The sequence below is a fragment of the Parasteatoda tepidariorum genome, chromosome 12, assembly GCF_982258835.1.
Source record: "Parasteatoda tepidariorum strain Cologne lab strain chromosome 12, Ptep-v5.0, whole genome shotgun sequence".
Classification (NCBI taxonomy): domain Eukaryota; kingdom Metazoa; phylum Arthropoda; class Arachnida; order Araneae; family Theridiidae; genus Parasteatoda; species Parasteatoda tepidariorum.
In genome coordinates, this window is record NC_141766.1 from 16,484,128 (window position 1) to 16,510,390 (window position 26,263).

A 26,263-nucleotide genomic window follows, 5' to 3' on the forward strand; every position below is an offset into this window, starting at 1 on the left:
ACAATATATTAATGTTTTTCGCATGAAAAATAATATTTGTAAAACGGTTAATAAGATTAGACACCTATTTAAATAACTTTATTTTAAAATGTAGCGCAGCATTTCGTTAAAGTAATAATTTAAAAAAAAGGAATTCTCTTAGTTTTAAACTCTTAAATCAAAAGCGTAATCAGTACAAGAAAATACCTTTAAATTAAGGATACGAAATATTTATAGAATAACAATACTTTCATAACTTTTATTAATTTTATGCTGATGACAACCATATCAATACGAAAATAAATAAGGGAAATCTGGATCCTACCACGTGATTTTCCAGCCAGTAGAAATGCACCGACAACAATGGAAAATTGCGACACCATCATTTGATTTTTGTGCATAATTAAATATATATATTTATATTTGCGTCTGAAACTAAAGCACAATGCCTTTTCAAAGCTATAAATGTAGATAACAGAAGGAAAAATCAATTTGGTAGAGAAAACAATGAAAGTATTCATTTCTAACTAGTTAAATATTTTCTAGTTAAATATTCATTAGTTACGTATTGATTATAAATTAGTCAAATATTCCTTTTGTGAACTGTTAACTGAACTTGAAACTAAAACGTAAATATTTTCCTCGTTAAGACCACATCTTGCACTGAATATGATCAAAAACCGGTTCTAAAATGTGCGGAGGGGATTCCTTTTTCTAGCATACAGAAAGAAGAGCTAGAACCGGTTGAATCTGTTTTCTTGCTTCCGAGATCACCTTACTTATGAGGTAAACATTCAGGTTGAGTAAAAAGTTTTCCGCCAAAAAAAACAATCCTGTAAAATGATAAATAGATAGAAAATCAGCAAAGTTAATGAGGATAGTAATCTCCATTCAAATCAACAATAGTCTGTAAACGTTTTGGCAACTTTTCAATCCCTTCTGCGAAGAACTGGGGGGTGCGCGAGTCCAGAAAGCGATCAACCTCATTTATGACCTCGTCATTTGAACGGAAGATTGTGCCATCAAGATGCAGCTGCAGATGTGAAAACAGATAGTAATCCGAAGGTGCCATGTCTGGACTGTATGGTGGATGTTGCATCAAATCCCACTCCAGTGTGTAGAGGGTCCAGCCGGTCATTGCACTGACATGTGGCCGGGCGTTATCTTGATGAAAGAGAACCACCTTCCTTCTGAACTCGTTTTTTCGTTTTTCGCGAATGGCATCGCTAACATTGATTAGCATATTGCTGTATATTGTACTGTTGATAGCCTGCCCGCTTTTCAGGTTCTCCTTGTAGATAATTCCACGACAATCCCACCAGATACAGCGAATAACCTTCTTGTTAGTTAGCGTTCGTCTTGCAAACGAACCTGCTGATTCCCCGGGTGTTGACCACCCTCCTTTACGTCTAGTATTGTTGTAGTATACCCATTTTTCATCACAGGTCACAATTCTGCCCAGAATGTTCTCTTTCCTTTGATCTCTGAGCAGAACCAAATAGGCCGCTTTTCTTTTGCTCTTGTCTTCAGCAGTCAATTTGTGAGGCACCCAGCGGTTAAACTTAAATGTTAAATTTTTGCGTTTGAGGGCATTTACTATTGTTTTTTGGCAAACGTCAAGCTCAAACGCAATGGTTCGTGTTGAAACATTTCTGTCTTGATCAATAATTTGCTTTAATTGGTCACAATCAATCTCAATAGGGCGACCAGAACGTGGTTCATCTTCAATGCTGAAATTTCCACTATTAAACTTTTGAAACCAAACTTTTACTGTATCATAAGAAACAGTATTGAAACCTAAACTTTTACACATTTTCTTGTGGCATTCAGTTACACTGAGTTTATTTCGGAACTCATAGTACATAATCGTTCTGATCTGCTTACGTGATAGCTCCATTTCAAACACTTTTCTGGAGCACAAGATGATAAAGTTTTGACAAACAAATTACACAGTTGTGTAGTTCCAACTTTCAGCTTTAAAATGCAAAAGCCCATTTCAGAAAAGGTTAACTACCGCGGGAATGGCTGCTGCTGGTACGGAGGTATCTCCCCTTGGCGGAAAACTTTTTACTCAACCCGATATTAATATATTGCACGAAAAGGAATCTTAACTCTAAATGGTAATTAAAGTTAAGCCCTGGTTAATTTGTCAAGCATAAAAATGTTAATAATTATTCTATTTATAGTCTTTGGACAAAATTGCTTGGTTATATTGTTCTTTCATGCTGAATAACTTCAAACATTCGTAGTGCTGTTTGTTATTTAGAGAATAATAAACTGTTTTCATTGAAAATATTTTTGCTGACGAATGAAGGAGAGGTTTGGCTTTTAAGCACTGATTGAATAGATATTATGATGAATTAATAGTTAAATTTAGACTGTTATTCAAGCTTTTAAGCTATTTTTTAAGTCTTAACTTTTTCCCTCGTAGAATATAAAATAATTATCAGCTTTCTTTTCTTTCACCCCGAAAGCACAGAGACGAAAAAAATAATAATTCGCTTTGAATCTACTTTTGTTTCTTTGCAAAGAGGCGTTCTAACGATTTCCAAGTTTTAATTGTAGAGTGAGTGTTTTAGTGTTTTGTTTAAAATTTTAATTTTTGTCTTGTTATAATAATAGAAGGTGACTGAGCCGTGATGGCTCAGGGGATAAGGCGTTCGCCTTTCAATGAGGTGAACCAGGGTTCGATCCCGGCGATGGCTGATCGATACAAATTCCGCATCCGGCTTGCACCGACCACAGTGCTGACGTGAAATATCCTTAGTGGTAGACGGATCATGGGTTAGAGTCCCCTTGCCGTCAGACTAACCGTGGGAGATTTTCGTGGTTTTACTCTCCATGTAACGCAAATGAGGGTTAGTTCCATCAAAAAGTCCTCCGTGAAGGCAAATTTCTCCCAATACTTCATCCAGTCAAAATTACAAGGCTACGGAGTTGAGCATTAGTAGTCGTAAACACAAAAAATTGGATCGGCTGTTCAACGATGATTATAAAATAAGATATATTTGCAATTATTTTTATTTTATTTTCTTAATGATTCCGACATATACTCTACGAATGTCCCGCAACATGACTAGATAGCGGAAAATAGCTGATAAAATGTTGAATGAAATGAGCATAATAAATGAACCCTTATTTGTCACCTGAAGCAGTGTAGCAATATTTATTTATAATTAACAAATGGGTTTTCATACTTGCATTCTAATAATTGCATGCATTATATCCAACAGAATGTGTTTATTCCTCTAACATGCAAAGTTGGAAGTTTTTTTTTTTTTCTTTTTTTACATAACGGCAGGCACTGAACTTTTCGTTCTTCGCCATAGAAGATGGCGGCATTGTTACTCATTTAGCGTTACCCAGTGGGCACCTGTGAACCAAAGTAACGGAGGCGAGCAGCGTTACCCACCCCATACTGCCACAAACCCGTTCATAGGGTGGGCCACATTCACTCATTCACACAACAGAAGACAGCACAGAGAGCGAAACATCCATGCCCAGAGCGGGATTCGAACCCGCGGCCATTGGCTCCGCAGTCAGACACGCTAACCACTCGGCCACCTAGCCGGCGCAAAGTTGGAAGTATTTGAAACTATCAGGTACAGAATCTTTGAAAAATCATTTTATTTATACATAAATTCAAATTATTAATTTTCCTTAAATTAACGCGTCAAAAGAGTTTAAAAAAAGTAATAAATATTGTTTAGAATAGTAACAACAATAATAACAACATCTTTTGCTAACTAGTTTTACATTGATGTCTGTTTTATATGTCTAAGCTACGTCAAACAATTTCATAAGAAAATGACAAACTCACCCATTCATTACAATTATTTCGTCATGTTCGGGTGTTCCATCTGTTACTTTAAGATAGCTTGCAAGTAGTCCATATGTTGCTACAAATGAAAGAAAAAAACTTTTTAAGAACTGGATTATTTGGCGAGTTTTTCAGGGGTAAGGATTTTTTTTTAAATAAAAGCTTTTATAATTTCATCGGCAATTAAAAATATCGCATAATAATTTTACTAGGGAATAAATTGTTTGCTAAATTTATACAAGTACTTGATCTTACCTGATTAAGGGATATGAGATTTGGGTAAACCTGAAATTAGTTTTGTTCAGAAAGCTACATATTTTATTCAAAATGGCATTTTTAGTTAAGTTTATTTTCGTCTGAATGTACAATTTTATAAAGAACGAATAGATTTATAAACATATGCTTGTCTACTCCTTTTAAAATATCACTTAAGAGAAAAAACATCTAACTATAACGTATCGCACCATAAGCAAAAATGTATTATCCCATTCTTCATACCATATAATGTATAATTGCACTATTAATACATCAAAAAAATATTTTTAACTATATTTATAAAACCAAAAAGGAAATTTTTAAGCGAACAGTTCTCTAGGAGCGCAAATAATCTTCTATAGAAAGAGTAAAAGCTCAGATTTATGTATTCATTTATTTGCTTTCAAAATACATTTGCTGAAAAAATTACCACGTAACAGAAAAATCATCTTGATAATATTGTTGTCTTAACAATAAGTAAATTATCTAAAAGAGAATCCTTTTAGTTGTCACTGATTAAATTAAATAACTACTTTTTCATTCATATTTTCAAAACACTACATACAAAAGAATGTTGTTTATTAACATTACTTAATTTAAAATTAGTTCATAACAGAACAAACAGCAAATATACAAAATATTGTATTTGCTTGAAATAAGCTTTTATGTTTCAACGATGATTTTTTTTTTAATTTAACGATGTTATTATCTTTAAATCTTGGAGACATTATCTATTTGAATACTCAAAAGAGATTTTTTTTTCAAAACTAGTCAAAAACTGCTCTAAACTTAGGATACACTACAATTTCATCGAAAATATAAAAAAGAATAATATTTTATATCTTTTAATGACGAAAAATGTAAAGAATAATGATGTGTACCTTTTTAAGTCCGCCGAAATACCTTTCATCTAGAAAGATTTCCAATTTCGATAGAATTAGAGAAAGGGATTTAGTAATTCCCAAGAGAATTTTTCGAGAATGATTTTTGTAAAAGAGAAAAATAGGAACGTTATAAATTTCAACTCAGATTAATTATCCAAAGTGGTATTACAGTTGAAACCTTCAAATGAGTTTTTTTTTATTATTATTTTGTTTTCATTTCAATTGTTATGCGGAATATGTCGCTTCAGAGAAGATTTTTCAACAAAAGAAAGCATTTCATTTTCAAACATTTGTTTAATATTTCATAGTATTTGAAATTATGTCTTTATTAATATTATAATATTTGAAAAGTAAATTTTTTATTTTAACTATCTTCTTATATCAGCTGAGTCTAAAGAAGTTAAATTTCATTCACATTCAAAATTTATTTTGTTGCAGATAGTAAGATTCATATTTCACAATTTATAAGATCAATTACTAATTATCTATTTATTAATAATGGTGGAATGTGTAACGCAATTTAAAAAAAAGTTAGAATCCTGTTCGCAGGAAGTTGAGATAATTAAAATTATCAAACTTTGCTTATTTGAATCAGAGATATACAAACTTTTTAGGTTAAGGGTCACGCTTTTTGTTTTATAAGAGCATATTCACCACAGAATGGTTTCTAGATGTCTCGTAAGCGTCTTTATTTATGAAACAAAAATTTAGGATGTAATTTAAGGCATTTTTTTAAAGTTAAGCTGGTTGTGCCATATCTTATCAATTTAGATTTATTTGTACTGATCACCGGTCTAGTGGTTACTGAACTGGAGTACAGGCCAGTAATTGTGGGTTCGAATCCAACCGTAGGCATGGATGTAACTTTCACTCCATGTGTTCTATGTCCTTTCTTCTGAGTGATTTTATAACCGTCGTTAAACAGCCGACCCACTTTTTTGGGTTTGCGACTACTAATGTTCAACTCCGTAGCCTTGTAATTTTGAACTCAATCCGGAAGACAAGGTAACTCCTGGATCAAGTACTGGGAGAAATTTGCCTTCTTGTAGGATTTTTGATGGAACTAACCCGCATTTACGTTACATGGAGAGGAAGACCGCGAATACCTCCCACGGTTAGCCTGACGGCAAGAGGACTCAAACCCATGATCCGTCTACTATTGAGGATATTTTACGTCAGCACTGTGGTGGATGCAAGCCGGATGCGGAATTCGTATCGATCAGCTATTGTCGGGATCGAACCCCGGTTCACTTCATTGAAAGGCGAACGAGTGATTGTGTGAATTTAACCCGCCCTCTAAACGGATTTGTGGTTGTATGACGTGGGTGACGATACTTCAGCGCCGTGGCTTTGCCACAAGTGCCTATTTTGTAACGATAAGAGAGTAGCAATTATGGCCTTTCTGAGGCCAATGGGAAATAGATCCAAGAGCTCACGATTAAAAAAAATGTATTTGCTTAAAACAGAGGTTTCACAACATTTTAGCCTAAGAGCCTCACTTCTTCACTAAGATACAAGCATAGACAACAAAACCCTCTATCTATTAATCGTAATGAATAATTATAAATAATTTTTAATATAAAATAACTAATTGAATCGATAGTATTGGAGAAAGCAATTCATCTCAAAAAGTAGCCTAGCAGGTATAATGGTAAATTATCCTTGATTTGCTGTGCTCGGATTAACCTTAGGAGCTGTAATGTTACATTCCTGGTGGAATCAGAAAAGTTTGCTTAACCCCTTCCTTCTCGCTCCCGTGAAAATGACGAGGTGAGGTTTCGTCCTCTATTTCTCCCTCCCGTGAAATTTCCGGACTGGAGTGTTCAGTAGTAACGCGCCAATAAAAATAAAATAATTCATTTCTTTTGCCCAGAAAACATTTTATTTCTCATTTTACGCACCAGATGGCAGTACCTGGATATTTTTAAGGTAATTGTAGATAGTTAGTTTATTTTGAACTAGATGTCAGCACTAATCAAATACGTGTATTTGGCAAAATAGGCACTTTTATGATTACTTGAAAATTAACCGATCGTTAAGTGGTTGAGACTTGTAGTGGCGAGGTTGGGATAATCATCTACTAGTAGGGTAGCCAGCACATGCATAATTTCTCTCTTCAGATTACTACTAAGAACGATTCCTTAACTGTCGTTCGGCTAATGAAAATAATTTTAAAACATCCTCCACTCAGAACAGGATGATTCATAGGTAAGTTTCCAGATGAATAACTGTCAACTTGCAAAAATTCGTGTATTTTAAGTGTACTTGACTATTTATATTGAATAGCCGACCGGTCTGTGAAGGGGTTAGGGAACTGGCCTTGCGGCAGAAAAGTTCTGGGTTCGAATCCCGAGCTTGGCCAGGATGTTCTTTCCTCATCTATCCTTACTGTGGAGCAACGTTGGCCCACTTAATATGATGCTCCTGAAAGAGTAGCCAACAAATCTGTCCAGTAAATGCCTCAATTGACGAAATATTAACACAAGTGGGCATTGGAAAAAAAAGTATATTCAATAAAATTTTATTTTTACAATTTTAATCATCAATAATATCCTTGCCAATTACATATTTAATATAATTTAAACAATTATATCTTTAATACTTTTTCTCAATATATTAATACAAGTATGTCAAAATTTAAGCTAGACCTTTCTATTATTGAATTTATAAATTTATTTCGCTATGAGTTTGACCACCATTGCACATAAGTGCATAAAATAAATGTATAAATGCATCCAAATCGTATGATGGTGTGTTAAGTTCTGTCACAATTAAAAAAATTTAATTAATAATGAAATAAACTGCCTAGAATTGTAATTTGATCGAAAATCACCATCAAAGAGAATGAAAGTAGGTACAGGATTCCTTTGAAACTAGTGGTGATAAATGTACTAGTAGCTAGTTATAAATTTACTAATGTACTAGTAGCAATTTCATATTACAAGACATAATTTTAAAAATTGGAGATTCAATATATATTACTCCTGGACGCAGATGAACTAAAATACTATTGTTTGTTACCTAAAGTAAAAAACCTCGAAAACACCATAGTTGTTTTGGAATGGAATTTTATTTTAAACTTTTTAATAGATACTGAATTGTAATTTGATCGAAAATCACCATCAAAGAGAATGAAAGTAGGTACAGGATTCCTTTGAAACTAGTGGTGATAAATGTACTAGAAGCTAGTTATGAATTTACTAGTATACTAGTAGCAATTTCATATTACAAGACATCATTTTAAAAATTGGAGATTCAATATATATTCCTCCTGGAAGCAAATGAACTAAAATACTATTGTTTGTTACCTAAAGTAAAAAACCGCGAGAACATCATAGTTGTTTTGGAATGGAATTTTATTTTAAACTTTTTTATGGATACTACATGCAAATCATACCTCAAAAAAGCTTTGTGAAAAACACTTATATACAACGTTTTTCCTTTTTTCATTAATATTTTTCGTAGTGCTCGCTCACAATTATAAACATGTATTATTTCTCAAAAATAACTATCGAAAAAAAATATTGCCAGAGTTTCGTAAATTTATTTATATTTTACAACCGGTGTAGACCAGCCGACCCAATTCTGAGTTTACGATTAACAAAATTCCATAGCTGTCTAATTTTGAACCCAATACAGAAGACTCCTGGATGAAGCATTGGGACAAACTAGCTTTCGTGAAGGATTTTGTGATGGGACTTTTTGTTATATTTGTGTTACATGGTGAGGGAAAGCATGAAAACCTCACACGGTTTGCCTGACTGCGAGGGGATTCTAACCCATGATCTTTCTACCCCTGCGGAAATTTTACATCAGTACTGTATTACGTGTCAGCCGATAACAGAATTCGTTTCAACCAGTCGTAAGTGGGATTCGAACATGGGTCACCGCCTGAGCCATTCACGGCTCTATTTTTTCACATTTTGTCAAAATTATTGTAAATCACGTTTGTTTAACTAAGATAAATATAAAATCTACTTTTATGTATAAAATCTCGCCACAAAATAGGTTCGATAGCCCTGCACATCTAAGTCAAAAATTTTGGTGGTTTTCCATTGATGGACCAACATAATCTTGATGATAACCATCAATAATTCCATCATAAACCATTATATTTTTTGATGGTAACCAACATAAGTAACCATCACCTCAATGTAGGTGTTCGGACTGATTTATGATGGTCCAACATAAGAATAGCAACTTGTTTTGATGTTTTGTTCAAGTTGAACCATCACGAATTTCCATCATAGTATCTTGAAATCAAATGTTGGATCGATTATGAAGAACCACCATCCTAATATAAGAATGTAGACTGATTTATGATGGTTTAACATAAGAATAGCAACTTGTTTTGATGTTTTTTTTCAGGTTGAACCATCATGAATTTCCATCATAGTATCTTGAAATCAAATGTTGGATCGATTATGAAGAACCACCATCCTAATATAAGAATGTGGACTGATTTATGATGGTTTAACATAAAAAAACCGAAATTGTTCTAATAAGTCAACCCTGAGAATCAACAAGAATTCCTATTAAACCATCATGAAAATGTATAGTTTAAACCATCACAAATCATCATGGATTGTTGGTCCATGAGAGTCAAACTTCTTTTGATGGTTAACCATCGTAGTATTAAAGTAGCATTTTCCATCATTGAATGATGGAAGTTTGTTAGCACATCAAACACCATGAACACGTTATGGAAAATTTGGATGGTGGTGACAATCAAATGATGTTGGATCATCATGAATCACACTGAAACCAGCATAAACCATCAAAATTTTTGATGGGACCATGCTATAAAACAATAGCAGTTTAACTCATTTCCTGCCTATTACCAATAAGGAGTCCTCTTCTTTATACGCACGTTGAAAGTACTATTATGATAAAAGTGGTAAGATGTTTGCACTTAAACCAAGTGGGAATTTTTATAGTGTTAACTAACACTTTACTTTTTTTTAAACAGACCATCGACACTTTTAGATAGGCATAAAGATATTTAAAATTATTTATATATTACGGTGGACATGAATTAATTGTTTCTCTGAAACCTAAAAATTTAATAATTCAATTACCCGTCCTTGCTTTTTTGAACATTAAGAAATGCTCCAAAAAATGAGGCGTTATCGTATTAGAAATTGTGAGTCCAGTAACCTAGGGAAGAAACACAAAATCAAGTCATGTGACTAGTTATATTAAAGCTGTGTCGGTAGTGGAGGAAGTGTTTTGTGTGATTAAATTAATCGAAGTAATGTCTGTCATCGTCGTTCAATGTCATTTTCATTCAAAAATTTGAGAAGAGCCACCAACCGGGAAATCTATTTACGAAAATTTGAAAAATCAGAACGATCAGCTCCAAAATCAGGATGATCAAGTGTATTGGTAGTGTCACGGTAACTCTTGTTTGGGCATGTTAAGCATATGGCTGATGCTGCAGTTGCTCACAGACATTGCACTACAACACTGTAAGCAACGTGCAAGATAACGTCGAAGAGCAAGAACATCTTCCACATCAATGGGTTGACCAATGAGGAAGCGCAGGCTACAACATGGAACTGACCCAATGGCCACCTGGAAGCCCAGACCAGATGCAATGTTTCTTTTTTCTATCTATCTATCCATCTATTGATCTATCAGACTTATAACAGCGTATTACATCCAGTACCACAACTGATTCAAATGCTCTAACTAGGGTTTGTGTGAAAATGGATCATAGGTTCGATGTGCGTTAGTCACATGCATGAACTAATAGTTCATACATTCATCTATTCTTCTTTAACACGTAACATTAAATACATTCTTGTGTCATTGTTATACAACGAGTTTAAACTGTATAATTACTTTTGAATCCTGCTATTTTATATTTTATAACCGTCGTTGAACAATCGACCCAATTTTGAGTCTACGTCTACCAATGCTCAACTACGTAGAACTTCAATTTCGAACCCAATCCAGAAGATAAGGGAGCTCCCGGATCAAGTATTGGGAGAAATTTGCCTTGCTGGAGCACTTTTTGATGGAACTAACCCGCATTTGCGTTATATGCTAAAGAAAACCATGAATACCTCCCATGGTTACTCCCACCTCCTGACGGCAAGGGGGCTTTAACCTAATTATACTATGTGTAAACAGAATAGGCGTCTCGTGGTTCCACTCTTCTTTACCATGGTTTCGAAAAATCTTACTTTCTCACCACACCAGTGTATTGCAATTTCTTACTGGTGTGCGAGAAAAAAAGCAAGATTTGCTGAAACCATGGTAATGGAGAGGAGAAAAGTGTGATGGGGAAATGGCGTGTCGTTAAGATGCTTATTTTGTTTACAAAGAGTATAGGAAATATCTTAAAATTACATATTTTCTAAAAATTACATATTTTCTAAAAGTTACATATTTTCTAAGAATTACATATTTTCTAAAAATTACTTATTTTCATAACATTAAAATTACATTTTGTTAATTTACATGCATCACGATGAACAAAATGTGAAAGTAAATTATCACACGTTTTTTTGAGCGTTGCAGTGAATAGAGATTTTTATTTTATAAGGTTAAGGTAGTAAGTTCTAGCTTTTTTCCAGGAGTATTATCGTATCATACAAAGATTAAAACATTTTATGAGGGAAAAAAAATGAAAAGTAACTATTAGGTAAATTGTATTTGAGCTATTAGGGCTGCAACGATTTCTTGCAGTTTAATTATTGCATCGATGAAAAGCATTATCAGTGGAAAAGATAAAAGTATGTGACTCCTGAAAATTTTATTGCACCATCTGAGCCAATTAATATTTAAAAATAAAATCTGCCCATAAAAGTGCGTAGGTGTGAAGTTTTATCAGTTTTACTTACATATCTAAAAATGAAAACTGTTTTTAAATCAATTTTTTTCGTCATTAGGTTTATTAAAGATATCAAAATCTCATCATCTTTCCTTTTGATGTTTCTTTAATAACCTCGAAACTTTTATACCATTTTTTTTTAAATGATGGTTAAAATCAATATTTCGGAAGGCATTTTTGTTTGTTAGTTTATTAATTTCTTGTATATGGCTTTTTCAGCATTGTATGAAAGAATTATTTTTAGAAGAAAGCAAGAATATTTTTACTTAGTAAAAGTATTTCTAATAGCAAATCTTTATACTTTTCCCTATTATAATAGTAATGCATTTTTATTTAAAGATAATAAGGTAAAATATTATCTGTAATTAACTTCATTTTAGCAGCAAGTTATTTTGTTTAAAAAGCTGTTCGACTTTGAATATCTTATTTTTCGAAGTTTGTTATATCTTAAGTTTAGAAGTTTTTACTAAATAAAGCTACTTAAATGGGCTTATTAGTCATTAAATTTTGAAAATACCTGGGCTGAATTTCCTGGTATAATATTCTTTACAAACGAAAAAAAAAGGCAGGTAAATGCTTTTTTTGTCCTTTTACAATATGCAAGAGATGGTAAACAATTAAAAATGGAAAAAAATAATCCTTTTAAGCACATAAGCTTCATAAATTATTTTATAAAACTTTAGCTTAACTTATAGTTTAATGGAACAAGAGATAGACGCAGTTATACTGAAAAAAACTTCAACCGATCTTGTATTCTTAAGTTAGAAAATTTAAATAAGTGATGGTATGAACTAAATCTGACATAAAAAGGGGAAATAGTCAAAATGATAAAATTAAAAGAAAAGGAAATATCTCTTACGTGTGTCGTAAGTCTCAAGTTTATCTGAATATGGTAAACCTCAAAAAATTATAAAATTATTGGCAGATGGATGTCAAACTATTTATGAAATCATAATGATTAAATAACTAATAAATTGTGCTTCTTTGTAACTAATGTAGCTAATACTTTGTATTGTACTAATGTAGCTAATACTTTGTAATGTACTGTACTTTGTAGCTAATGTAACTTGTCGGCGAGCTACTTATTATGTAGTTAGTATAAACTGCACGTTTAAGAAAATAGGTAGTGTTTGAAGTGTTCAGTACGCAAAAGAATGACGGACCACCCTGAATAACTTTTGATCTAATGATCGGATTTTCATGCTCTAAGACTCAATCTTAATAGCTCAAGGGGATGATCTCAAATTTGTTAATTTATAAGTGCAGACTGTATTTTAAGTTATGAAATCAGACCCAAAATCTTACCTTCTCTGAATAAACATACCTTTTTTTCGACGGATTTGGGTTTCCGAGGCTCAAAATATAAGGGCAACCACAATCTGAGAAATATAGTCCCAATAGTTTGGTCAGGAAGTTTGGGCTCTTTGGACCCACTTATGTTAATTTTACTTTTGGCATATTTCGCTATATCTCAAGAACCTTTTAAACGAATTGAAAAACTGCTACATACAGCTATAAAATTCGTTTAGCTAAAGATAATTCCATGCAAAAAAATTTTTTTGATAAGTATTTATTATTCTTTATTATTTTATTCAATTATAGTCATACTAATTTTGAATTGTAAGGTATTTGAATTGTATTTTTTGCAGTATTTTAAAGAATATAATTATGCAGGGCAAAATATAAATTTTAACAAAATCGGTCCAATATTTCCTGCTAAATCGATATTTAATTCCACTTCTCAGGAACTATTCGTCTGATTTCGCACAAATTTTGGATTTTACCTCGCAAGATTGCTTTCTGTAAAATTAAGGAAAAAAAATTATACCTTACAATTTGATAGTTTTTCGACCATTCTTAAATAATATGATAAAAAATAATAAATATTTACTGGAAGTTATTTTTTGCATGGAATTATCTTTGGATAAACGAAATATATAACTGTGTGTAAAAATTCTTAAATTCGCTTAAAAAGTTCTGGAGATATAGCGAATTACGGAAAAAATAAAATTAACGTTAAGAGAGTCAAACTTTATATATATTAACTTTATATTATACCCCATATATTGTGGGGGTCAAAAATCCGAATCTGACTAAAAAATTTTAAGTTTATTCAGAGAAAATACGTTTTTATATCTGATTTTGTAACTTAATTATCGTCTGCACTTATTAATTAGCATACTTAAGGTAACCCCCTCAAACCATTAAGAATGATCCCCAAAACGTGAAAATCCGATCATTAGATCAAAAGTTATTCAGGATGGTCCATTTATTTTGTCACTCTGTGCGTTAAAAAAATTGATAATAATTCAAAATGCTAATTAAAAAAATGCATATAGCTTGATATGCTTGCTTAAAATGGTTCAAAATGCGTCTTTGTGATATCTGGCATAGCTTAAAATGTGGTTTGAAAACATGGGCATGGCTTAAAATGCGTGTTTAAAATGTGAATAGAATTTGAAATAAACATTTAAGAAAAAAAGCCATAGACCAAAATACACGTTTGAAAAATTAACATAGCATTTGATTATGTTTTTTAAACTACTGCTATGATAATTGTATTTTAAAATAATTAAATTATCGGATAATTATTTGAAGTGTTTAAGTGAATTTTCATACTGGTTAGGTACGCATCTTTTCCAAGAGCAACGTGTTAACAAAATTTTGTTAACACTGAGTTTATCAAATAAAGGCATGTTTTGCCTTATATCCATATTTTTAAACGCGGAGCTTTGTCTAAAATAAAAAGTTCACTAGGAATTTATGCATATTATATGATCAAAAAAGGTGATGCAAGGCTCATATGCACCTGAAAAAATTAAAAAGTGGTAGTAATAGTATTATAATTTTTTTAATGTTATTTATGTTTGTAGTTACTAGAATATTTCATTCATTCTAAGTAAATATGTTTAGATTCGAAGGAGGATTTTAATTTGATAGTGGATGCTAATGTTAAGAAATTTCCTGCTTTGTTGAAAAAAAAAATTGATTCTAGTTATTAATTTTTTACAGGTGCGTATGAATCAAGTTGGTAACATCTATATTAAATATTAATCTGCATTTTAAATGATAATTAATAAGTTTAAGCATAATGCAGATATTTTTATGAAAATGGTACACAAGAGATGAGAAATAAATTCAAAAACTATAATTTTTTAAAATGTAAATGTTGTTTCTTTGGATTATTTTAAAACGTTGATATCATACTAGGAGTTTCAAAAACTAAAATCGATATTCACTTAAAAATTATAATTTTATGAGCGTAAAAATTTAATCCACTACTCAGTATTCGCTCTGTACCTCCGAGAATAATTAATTGATTAAATAAGATTTAATAGACGTAGTAATTGGAGATAAAAGAAACAACTCTTATTTATATTCTAAAATAACTTCGAAAAACATTACCAAATAATTGATAAAAAGAACGAATTAAGGCCTTTCTTCCACGCAATTTAAACCATTTTGAAATAAATAAATGATACTTAATATTTATTTTATTCTAGTATTTTTTTTAAGAATAAATATTTCTTAGAGAACAGATGATACAGATCTTCTATTATATTTCAAACGACTTTTCCAGCGGAGGAAGATTTTCTTCTTTACCTTTGTTTTAAAATCTTTCAAAGCTTTTATTTATCTTTTAAACAGTTCTTTCTCTCATTTATTGAAGTGGCTATAAAATTGTCATTTTTTATTTATTGTATTTAAAGCATAGTTTGAACAATTATTCTTTTAAAGGTACGACTGTTCATCCAATATGCTTCTTTCATTTATTGTTACAATTTACCTTTTGTTATTTTTCATTTTTACATTTATTGCGTTGACTTTAAGTAACAGCAAAAAGCCTCAAATTACGAAGATTTGTAAGTATTTCAAATATTTATTCATTTCCCTTTTTTAAAAATTAATTTGTTTATTCATGCAAAGAATCTTTTGTGCATATATGCTTATTTATTTTCTCTGTTGCTCCTTTATTCTTTTTGTCAATGCTTTTTATGGCGCACTAAAAGCTTCTGACAAATACTCTTTCTAGGGTTTTTAGATGAATAAAAATACGATTACTCTTTTAGATTATTAATTTATTTTAAATTAAAACACAAACATCAAATACTTCAAATATATACTTAGAAGGCAGGGTGTTCTGTTATCATTGCCTTTATTATATATTTTTATAATCTTAGTCAAAATGAAGAAAAAGAAGGCTTAAATTTCTTTATTCTACATGAAAATTAAGTTCTTAAAAATTTATCATGTATTTGAAGTTTATGCTTACTATATAGGTTGTTAAGCACCCGCTCCTTCATTTTAGATATTTTTATAATCCTTGCAGACTATCTGACATATTTGATGTTTTAATTTGATTTGTTATGTTATTATAACGTTCTTCCTTGCTTAAATATTATTTTACAATCCTTAATGTGTATATTTTTGCCTTTGGAATAGTATTTTAAAAATGTATATAAAGAGTGCTAATTACAGAACATCTTTTGTATCTTATAGTTAGGTCTTTTTTATAGTCATAGGATAAGTATGTGTCAATGAAGCAATTTTCCTTCTCATATTTGTTCATTGAAGAGTATTTTAAAACTTATATGGTAAGTTCTTCGAGTGCTTTAATTTTCAACTTAGCTTATTTTATTTCAATTTTAAATAAAGAATATAATTTTTTGTAAAAGTACTTTGTACGAAAAAATGAACAAATGTGTATTTGTCATAGTCCCGAGGCATTTTATTTGAGGATATATACAGTCTCTTGCCAAGTTATTAGACGCACTATAAGAATGTGCCACATCTTTTATTTCGTTTCGGGCTCAGTTAGTCCCGTAACTCAATTTTCTTCTTTATGCGTCGTACTCTAGCTTCAGAAACCTTCAATCTTCCTGATATTTCGTGGTTTGAAAATATCTTAGCATTTAGGAGGGCCTTTACTTCAGCTTTTTTACATGGTGAATGATCGCCTTTTTTTACCCTTGATTAAAATGTTCCAATTGATTATTTAAACGCTGAACATAAAATAAACAAATAACTTCTCAGTATGAAGCTGTGAAGCATATGAACTCAGCGCATAAAGCCACAAAAACACGTCTGTAACTGCCGCACACGAGAAAGTAGCTGAAGCTGGTTTGCACTTGTTTACGTTCATTTATCAATTTTTTAACATTGCAATGCAATACGTTAAAAATAAAGAGGTAAGTATATAGTTTGTCTAAAGTAATAACTCCTTTTGCCATTCGTCTGGACCCGTGGTGGTGACTAAGATAACGAGGCATAACTATTTGAATTTGGGGGTGTGGAATCATTGTTTAAGACAGGTTTTGGCTCAAGTCGATTTCTTTTCTTCGATCTACTGTGTTAGCCTAGAAGTTACCCTCCCTGAAATGCGCTATTCTTGTTTCCATAGCAGCAGACGGCCTCAGACGGCGTGGAGAGTTCTTACCGCAGACAAACTTTGAGTAAGTACTTTATTTACGTCGCACTAGAGCTGCACAATGGGCTATTGGCCATGGTCAGAGAAACATCCCTGAGGATAATCCGAAGAAGTCCCATCGTAATTTTGATCCTCTACTGAAGGAGTTAAAAATAAATACAAACAGGAAATATATTAAAAATCTCCTGAATGAAAACCCATTACATGTATGTTTAAATAGAAAAGAAATTGCATATTAACTCGTGCAAAGCATGTAATTATTAAAAAACTACAGTGTGGCTAATAATTTGACCTTAGATTGTAGGTATAGTTAACTTAAGAAAACCTTTCGCTAGTCTTAAAGATTGAAAGAATTGGAAAAAAAAATTCTAATTCCCTCGATAAATCATAATTTGTTTCACTACCATTGAAAAATACTCTATAAAAAAGCTTACAGCTATTTTATTTTAATAAAAGAAATGGGGTATTGAAATATTTAATAAAATCATTATGAAACATTTCATGTAAAATATTAACTTAAAGAAATCAAGTTAAGTTATAAAAAATTAAAAAAACTTTTTTTTCAATTTAAATAAGAAGTTTCTTCAGAATAATTTTCCAAACTAGGAGTTTTTTCTTAAACTGTTCCAATAAAGTAATTATTTCCAATAAAATAGGGTAAACAGTTCCAATAAAACAGGGTATTAAAATATTTAATAAAAACATAATAAAACATTTCATGCAAAATATTAACTTAAAAAGATGAAATTAAGTTATAAAAAATTAAAAATACTTTTATTCAACTTAAATAAGAAGTTTCTTCTTAAGAATAATTTTTCCTAACTAGGAGTTTTTTTCTTAAACAGTTCCAATAAAGTAATTACGTCATTATGACACCATCTTCTTTCTACTTATCTTAATTTAAAAAAGAATAAATATCACATTGCTTCATTAAATTCCACTCTACGTCTAATTCATTGCTATTCATTTTAAGAAAAATAAAACAAGTAGTAGTCGTTACTGTTCTGTTCAGCAAAAGAAACAAATCATACGTAAGCTGAAATATCGAAAAATCATCATAAAATCATTAGGTTTTTCTCATTACTCACAGGCGCTTTTCGAATCCAAGTAAATCACCATTTCTAAAGGAGTTCCGGGTTGCACATTGGTGGCAGTGTCCAGGAACCTTCCGTTTTGACGAATGGCTAAATTCAAATATGGTGTTGGTGCATGAGCCACAATATTGGTGATGTTTAATTCTCTGAAAAATGAAAAGGAAAAATGAAGATACAAAAGATTGTTGTGTTTCCAGTTTACATTTTCTTCACAAAATAATGCATTATAATGATTTCCTTAGTTTGTAGTTAGTACTAAATTTTCTGGAAAGAAATTTATAATGGAATTTTTATGCAGTTAAGTAGAAATATATCTACTTAAATGCCAGTTCTTTATTTTGATGCAATATATTATAAAATGAATGTGTCTTAATCGATTATTTGTATACTATTGCTTTTTAAATAAAAACCTCATACTTTAGAACACTCATAAGCAGGCTGTGCCACTTGTAACATTTTTTTGCTTTGAAAGCTGCTAGTATTATGATTAATTGCGGGCAAGAGTGCTCAACTTAGTTTTCTACAAAAAAAGAATATATAAAAGAAAGATAATAAACAAAAATAGTCTTCCTCCTTATCCTTCTCTTGGCACATTGCTGACCGATAATTTTTGCAATATTTTCTAATAATTATTAACTTTTGTAATATTTTCTGTAAACTGGCCAGATAACAGTGACAGAGGACTGAATTTTTCATATTATTATTTGTGTTACTACAAAACCAGGAATACAATAAAAATTATATAAATAATTTTTTTCTTCAAATTATATATAAGCTGTATTTAAATTGGTGATTTACAGGAAGTGAAGAAGTTTTGCCATTTTAGAAGTAGAAATGTGTGAGAAAACACAATATTGATTAAATATGATACATGAAAAACGTAATTTGAACCATCGAAAAAAGAAGTTGGTTTTTCTTCTCCCCAAATATAAGATTAAAATATTAAGATTGAGTCCCAGAACGTGAAGATCCAATCATTAGATCGAAAGTCATTCAGGGTGGTCCATCAAAATTTCAGATTTTATACTTGAGCATTTTACAAGCTCTGGTATTTCTCACACATAATAAAACAACATATACGAGAAAATTTTATTTCCTACATAGAAGAAAATACAAAAGCATTATTAAAAAAAAAAGCGCTTTTTTGAAAAATTTCAAAGTGTGATTTATTATTACATCGTTCCAAGCCCTTCAACTTCAAGGATTTAAGGGCACGGAGAAAAAAATTCGTAAAATTACAGTATGGCAATGGCATTTCAGATGTAAACAAGTAAAATTCTTGTATAAAAACAGAAATATACGGTTTTTAAACGATTCATTTGATGATTTTTCTGATCTAATGGCAACGGTTTGCCGAAAATTCTGATTTTCAAAATTATAGGTCTTAATACCACACATTTAGTTAAAAAATACAAAACTGAAAAGTAAATTTAACCGAATAAATGGTTTATATGCCATGCTCTACTGTTTCATAACGAAAGTACCAAATTTTATTACATTTACCAAATTTTATTACGTATAATAAAATCATATTTTATTGTTATTTTACCAAAATTATTATCAAAACGTTTCCTTAAGAAACATTGAGGTTTTTGTTTTTCCCATAGAGCCAGAGCCAGTTTACGATATTCTGTTAGTTTTGACCATATTGTTTCCTCAGTTAATGGAGTGATTATCTCTTTTATTACATTGTATTTTTCTTAAAAATATTTTTAAAAAATGTCTGAATTTTCTCTTTTTTAATAAATGTTTGGAATAATAATTATAAAAAATTTTTAAACCAAAATCCTCTTTCTATTTTCAGTGATGTTTTTCTCATATGTTTAAGAAACTGAAATGACAGATAAAACAAGAAAATTTAAATTACATATGATTAGAAATGTTCTAGACTCTATTTTGTGACAAATTACTATTTCAATATGAGACTTTTAATAAGAGAAGAATATCGCTGCAAAATTTTTAAAAAGTTCATTTCCCGACAGTTTATAGGAATTTCGTAACAGCATCCTTAGACTATTAATTGAAACTCAATGGATCGTTATTCGAACAAAGAACGAACATAACTTTCCAAATATTTCACGTCGTTCAAATAGTCTCCCGATTAACACACAGATGGCGTAAACAGAAACAAATCTATATGTCTGATAAACCTTAAAGACTTTCAAAAAGGTATCATGGCATCTTGAACATTACTTACTAATATATCAAAGTTTCAGTTACAAGTTTTGAGTCAAAGCAAGAAGTACAGACAGAACGATCGATACAAAAAATTTTGCTCAGCAATTAAATACTCTTTTTAAGGACAAATATATCAATTAAGAGCAGAAATTTCTTGAAAAATGTTAAAAAAAATTTTTTGTCTGAAGTAACCCTTGGTCAGTGGTTTGCTGTGTTTTACCCTGCGTCAGTGTCAATATAACCCTGTGTCTGTGATATCAGTATCAATATTACCCTGTATCAGTGATATCAGTATCAATATAACCCTGTGTCAGTGATATCAGTATCAATATAACCCTGTGTCAGTGATATCAGTATCAATATAACCCTGTGTCAGTGATATCAGTATCAATATAACCCTGTGTCAGTGATATCAATATCAATATAACCCTGTGTCAGTGATATCAGTATCAATATAACCCTGTGATTCCACCTCAAAATTTAAATAAAATCTTCAAAATTGTATTGGACGACTGTAAAGTAAATTTGTTGGTGATATGTAACACCCTGAAGATATTAAAAGATTAACACATCTTAAGACATATATCTTAAGATCTAACCTCAAAGTTCAGTTCTAATAATTATTGACATTTAGGGCACTTTTCTTAAAAAAGAATAATAATTCGAGAAAACGCTTCATTGTTACGCTTTAATGTAAGATAAATTAAATAACAGAGTTATAAAAGAGGAACGATTGTGGGAAAGTATTATCTGTGAAAGTACATTTGTTGATCATAAAACATAGACATAGAATAATTTAGTCAAACAGAAAAATTCAGAACTGATGTTGAAGATTCACAGAGGATAACGAGCTTTATTATCTATGATATCCTTTATGACTATCAGAGAAAGAAAATGTTTAAAAAAATGATGTTTAATAATAATAATAATAAAACGCTTGGAATTTTATACATTTTAAATCTAGTAGAATTAAAAAGAGATATTCCTTTTAGGAAACGTTTTATAATTGCTTTATTTTATTTTATTTTATTTTATTTCATTTTATTTTATTTTATTTTATAACCATAATTGAACAGCCGGTCCAAATTTGGGATTGAAACTACTAATACTCAACTCCATAGCTTTGTTATTCTGAATCCAATCCAGAAGACAAAGAAACTCCTGGATCAAGTATTGGAAGGAAATTTTTCGTGTAGGAATTTTTTATGGAACTAATCCGCATTTGCGTTACACGGAGAGGAAGATCTCGAGAACCTCCCATGGTTAGCTAATCTGCAAGGGGACTCTAACCTATGATCCGACTACCACTGAGGACATTTCACGTCAGCATTGTGGTTGGTGAAAGGCGGACGCTGAATTCTTATCGACCAGTCATCACTGGGATTTGAACCCGGGTCACATCATTGGAAGGCAAAAGCTCTATTCTCAGAGCCATCGCGGCTCGCTTTATTCGATTGTAACATATACACTTTAATGTATCAAACCTAATTTTAAAGTTTCATTGACGATTAACAGCCTTATTATCGATTAATTTTTTTATGTCTGCAAAACTAAAAAGAAGCTGTTAAAAAAAGCTAAAAAATAATAATGAAATGCTAATAATTTTATTTATTGTAAAGTAAAACTACTGACCGTCAAAAGCATTATTATCGATCAAATTCTTTTATGCCTACAAAACTAGAAGAAACTGCTAAAAAAAGAAAAGCTCAAAAACAATAATGAAAGGCTGATAATTTTAAAAGTAAAACTAGATAAAACTAGTATACTTTAAGTAAAACTAGATAATAAAATTTAAACGCAGTATATATTGATGGCTGCATAGTAACAAATGCACTTGTCAAAAGAACTGCTAAAGAGCCTTATTATCTATTAAATTCCTATCAGACTAAGAGAAGGGTCGAGAATAATAAAAGGTTTGTAATTCTAAAAGGAAACTTACTCTGCTTCAAAAAATCCTGCAGGCAATACATTTCTCTTCAGTCTTTTTTCCCAACTGGCTGGTAAACTTTTGTCTCCAGGGAGGACGCACTTTACCAAAAGAACCTCTCTTTTCTGTTCTTTTTCGATGATAATTCGGTTGTAGTAAAGAGTCTGGCCCTGTGCGAGATAAAAATACCTCATCATTTTTCATCAGCTCTTAACAAGAAACAAATGATTTTGTAACTGCAACTTAACAGATATTATTTGGAATAGAATCTTTGGAAGTGGATTTATTTGCTAAATGGGCTCATATTTGTCCACAGAAAAGTCAATAGCTTAATTACGTTGGCATTTTCAAAATGCACCCAGAATTGGTTAAAATTGATTGTTTTATTTAGTACTTTAGATTATGTTGATTTTTTCTAAGCATAAATATGCGTCGTTAATTAATAACTCAAATAAATGAACAATCTTCAATGAAAAAAAACGCATATAAGTGGTTAAATCTGATTATAATAATTAACATAATAGTTGATGCGTTTTTTATGACAAAAAGTGGTAGTTAAACCTAAATTATTATTTTACTTTTTACTTTAAATTATAATTAAGTAAGGTCTTTTTAAATTCTAGAACATAGAAATTGGTTGAAATTTGTGTTTAATAGAAAAAAATTGGTTCAGAAAATAAGTGACTGCTCATATCTGTAAGAGGGAAGCCCAAGTGTTTGCCGGAAAGAGATAAAAAGTAAACAGTAGTTTGCGTTTAACAGAAAAAATTGGTAAAAAAAATAAGTGACTGCTCATATTCGTAAGAGGGAAGCCCAAGTGTGTACAGGAAAGAGATAACAAGTAAAAAGTAGTTTGCGTTGAATAGAAAAAATTGGCGCAAAAAATAAGTGACTGCTCATATTTGTAGGAGGGAAGCCCAAGTGTTTACAGGAAAGAGATAACAAGTAAAAAGTAGTTTTTTCAATTAAGTTTACTGTCTTTGTCTCATATGAAAAATTAACGAAGAGTTGGTTAGAATTGGTTATGGTTATAAGCGCGGCTGTTTCCAATATACAAATGAAATATTTTTATTTATTACTTTGGTTTTGCAAATTAATTTTTAGCATGCTGCAATATATGACTTTGATAAACATCCATGTTGTACGCAGAATTGGTAAAAAATATCTCATAAATTGCCACGCTGATCTCGTGGTTATTTTTAATAAACGATAAAATTAAAAATAAAATTTACTGTTTTTATTTATTTACCTTACATTTAAAAATTACTATCAAATTTTTTAAAATATTTTTATATTGATATTTCTGTTGTAAGTTTATTCAAAAAGCAAACTTTTAATTTTTGTCAGCAATGAAAATGTCACGTTTTCTCGAATTTTTATTTGTTTCATTTTAAAAGCTTCTTTACATTTATTTTCACAAAGAAGCTTTCCCTGAAAGAAAAAATATTGTTTTGCTAGTTTATCAAAAATATTTTACGGACTAAATTTTATTTTTTCTACTCTGTCTAGCAAACGGTGTGCAAAGTAAATTCTTTAATTAGCTTGGGACACAAGTTCAAAGCTTACAAGCAACATTTTGGATAGGATATCCTTTGTCAAAAGACGATGTTATTAAAATTATCTCTCACAACTTAAAATATTTAACATAAAGAGAAGATTGTAGAGAATTTATTCAATTATTTAGTATCACGACTTCCTAGTAGTTACTTGCTTTAGTAATAAGTGATAATATCTTACAGCTTAAATCTCCCAAATATTACGTAAAACCGTGTTCATGAAATAAAAGTTACAATATTTATTTAATTACAAAACTAGTTTATTCTTTAAATAAAATGTTTCATCTTGTTACTCCCTATTATCGTATTTGTAAATTCTGCAGGGATAAAAACATTAAATAAATATTTTTAAGCTGATTTTACATAACATAGTCGAGGATTATATAATGAATATACTATTTAAAGTATATTATTTCCCTAATATAACAATTAAAAACCTATAGGAATATCCTACAAAGAGAAAAAAATTCTGGAAAAATTACCGTACTGTATGATAATAACAATTTTGGTAAAAAAAACAGGAAAAAAAAGCATAATTTTGAATAATAAAACCAAAACGCATGATATTTTAAAGTATTCGTTTGGTAATTTTTCGGTTGATATGGCAACGGTTTGATGGAAATTCTGCTTTTCAAAATTATAGTTCTTATTACCACACATTTAGTAAAAAATACAAAAGGGAAAAATAGACTTATTCCAATAAATGGCTTTAATGCCATGCTCTAAAGTATTACAGCAAAATTACCAAATTTTACCGTCTTTACCAAATTTTGTTACACATGTTATAAAACCACACGTTAAAATCACACATGATATAAAACCATGCTTTATTGTTAATTTTACCAAAAATTCGAAAACAATTACCGATCTTTTTGATATTCTCATAGAGCCAGAAACACAGTAAGTTTTACCATATTTTGCATATTCTGATAGCTTTGACCATATTTTTTTCTCAGTGCAAGTTTCTCATTAATATTCTTTTTATATCAAAGGAAATGTCAATTTTCGTGCTTTCTTCGAAGTAATTGTTTTGATTAAATACTAATACAGTGATGTATCTAAAAATTTAAAAATGTGATTTAATTTGCAACACCAATATATATATATATATATATATAGGTAATGGACATCAGATTTAGGTTGTGTGGTTGAGTTGTATATTGCTCGGTGAACCATGGAAATTATTAGTTTATCTAATTATGCCGCATTCTAATAGATTCGTATTCCAATAGTCCAGGGTCATCAATTGAAAAGTTCAGGACAATAGAAGTTCCTCATATGTGGAAGGAATGGAGAAAATAGAGAGGTTATTACATCGAGTCCTCTTTTACCCGGTCATGAGTTTGGCAGATTAGCCGACTCTGCTAAAGATTGTGAGCAGCTGTAAGGAACTAAGTGGCTTCATTTGATGCTCAGCACAAACAATAAGATTACTAAGCATTCGATGACGGAGAGTATAAATTCATAATCCTTATCACATGGCTCAGCCTGCAGATTTCGAAGAACGTGCCATTAATTCTCATTGCTTGTGTGTAAAATTCGGGTTGTTAAATCGTATTAGGTAAAAAACACTTAATGGACGATTTTTTCTCAGAGTTAGCAGTTTGAATACCATCTTTTTTATGTTTATTTAACTGTTTTGGTTGAATATGGTAAAGTAACAATTAAATATATTGTTATGTAACCATTTTTTCAAAGAAATTACTAACAGTGCAATGACTTGAAAACCACTAAGTTAAAATTACTCATTTGTAACAGGAAGAACTGTAGTGAATAATTTTTATTCGAAACTATATTCATCTAGTTGTTTTTAATATGTTTACTGAAGGAACAACTTTCTAAAAGTACAAATCATTAAATAATTAATTGTGTTTAGCATTTATTTAAAAATTTTATATATATATATATATATATATATATATATATATATATATATATATATATATATATATATATATATATATATATATATATATATATATTATAGTAACACAATACTAGAGTTATTGTAATATTGTGTAAGAATAAAATTGGTAATGCAATAAATGTTTTTCTAATAAATCTTTTAATGATAAACTATATGATAAATGTTGTTAAATGATCAATAATATAATTTTTCGTTTTTGGCAGAGTTTAAATACAAATACATTCTAAGCCTGACAGATGGCTCTAAAACAAAATGACGTACTATATATATATATATATATATATATATATATATATATATATATATATATATATATATATATATATATATATATATATATATATATATATATATATATATATATATATATATATATA

The 26,263-nt window shown here is 30.3% G+C and overlaps 1 protein-coding gene across 1 annotated transcript in view; it reads right to left on the minus strand.

Annotated features, from left to right (window-relative positions):
* Positions 1-26,263, minus strand: part of LOC107438141 (uncharacterized) — a 282,012-nt gene that overhangs the window by 35,680 nt on the left and 220,069 nt on the right. Inside the window, exons 4-6 of the mRNA XM_016050348.4 lie at positions 22,416-22,573; positions 18,293-18,444; positions 3,800-3,878 (exon numbers count right to left, since the gene is read on the minus strand). Coding sequence (XP_015905834.1) covers positions 3,800-3,878; positions 18,293-18,444; positions 22,416-22,573 — 389 coding nt within the window. The remainder of the gene's footprint in view (positions 1-3,799; positions 3,879-18,292; positions 18,445-22,415; positions 22,574-26,263) is intronic.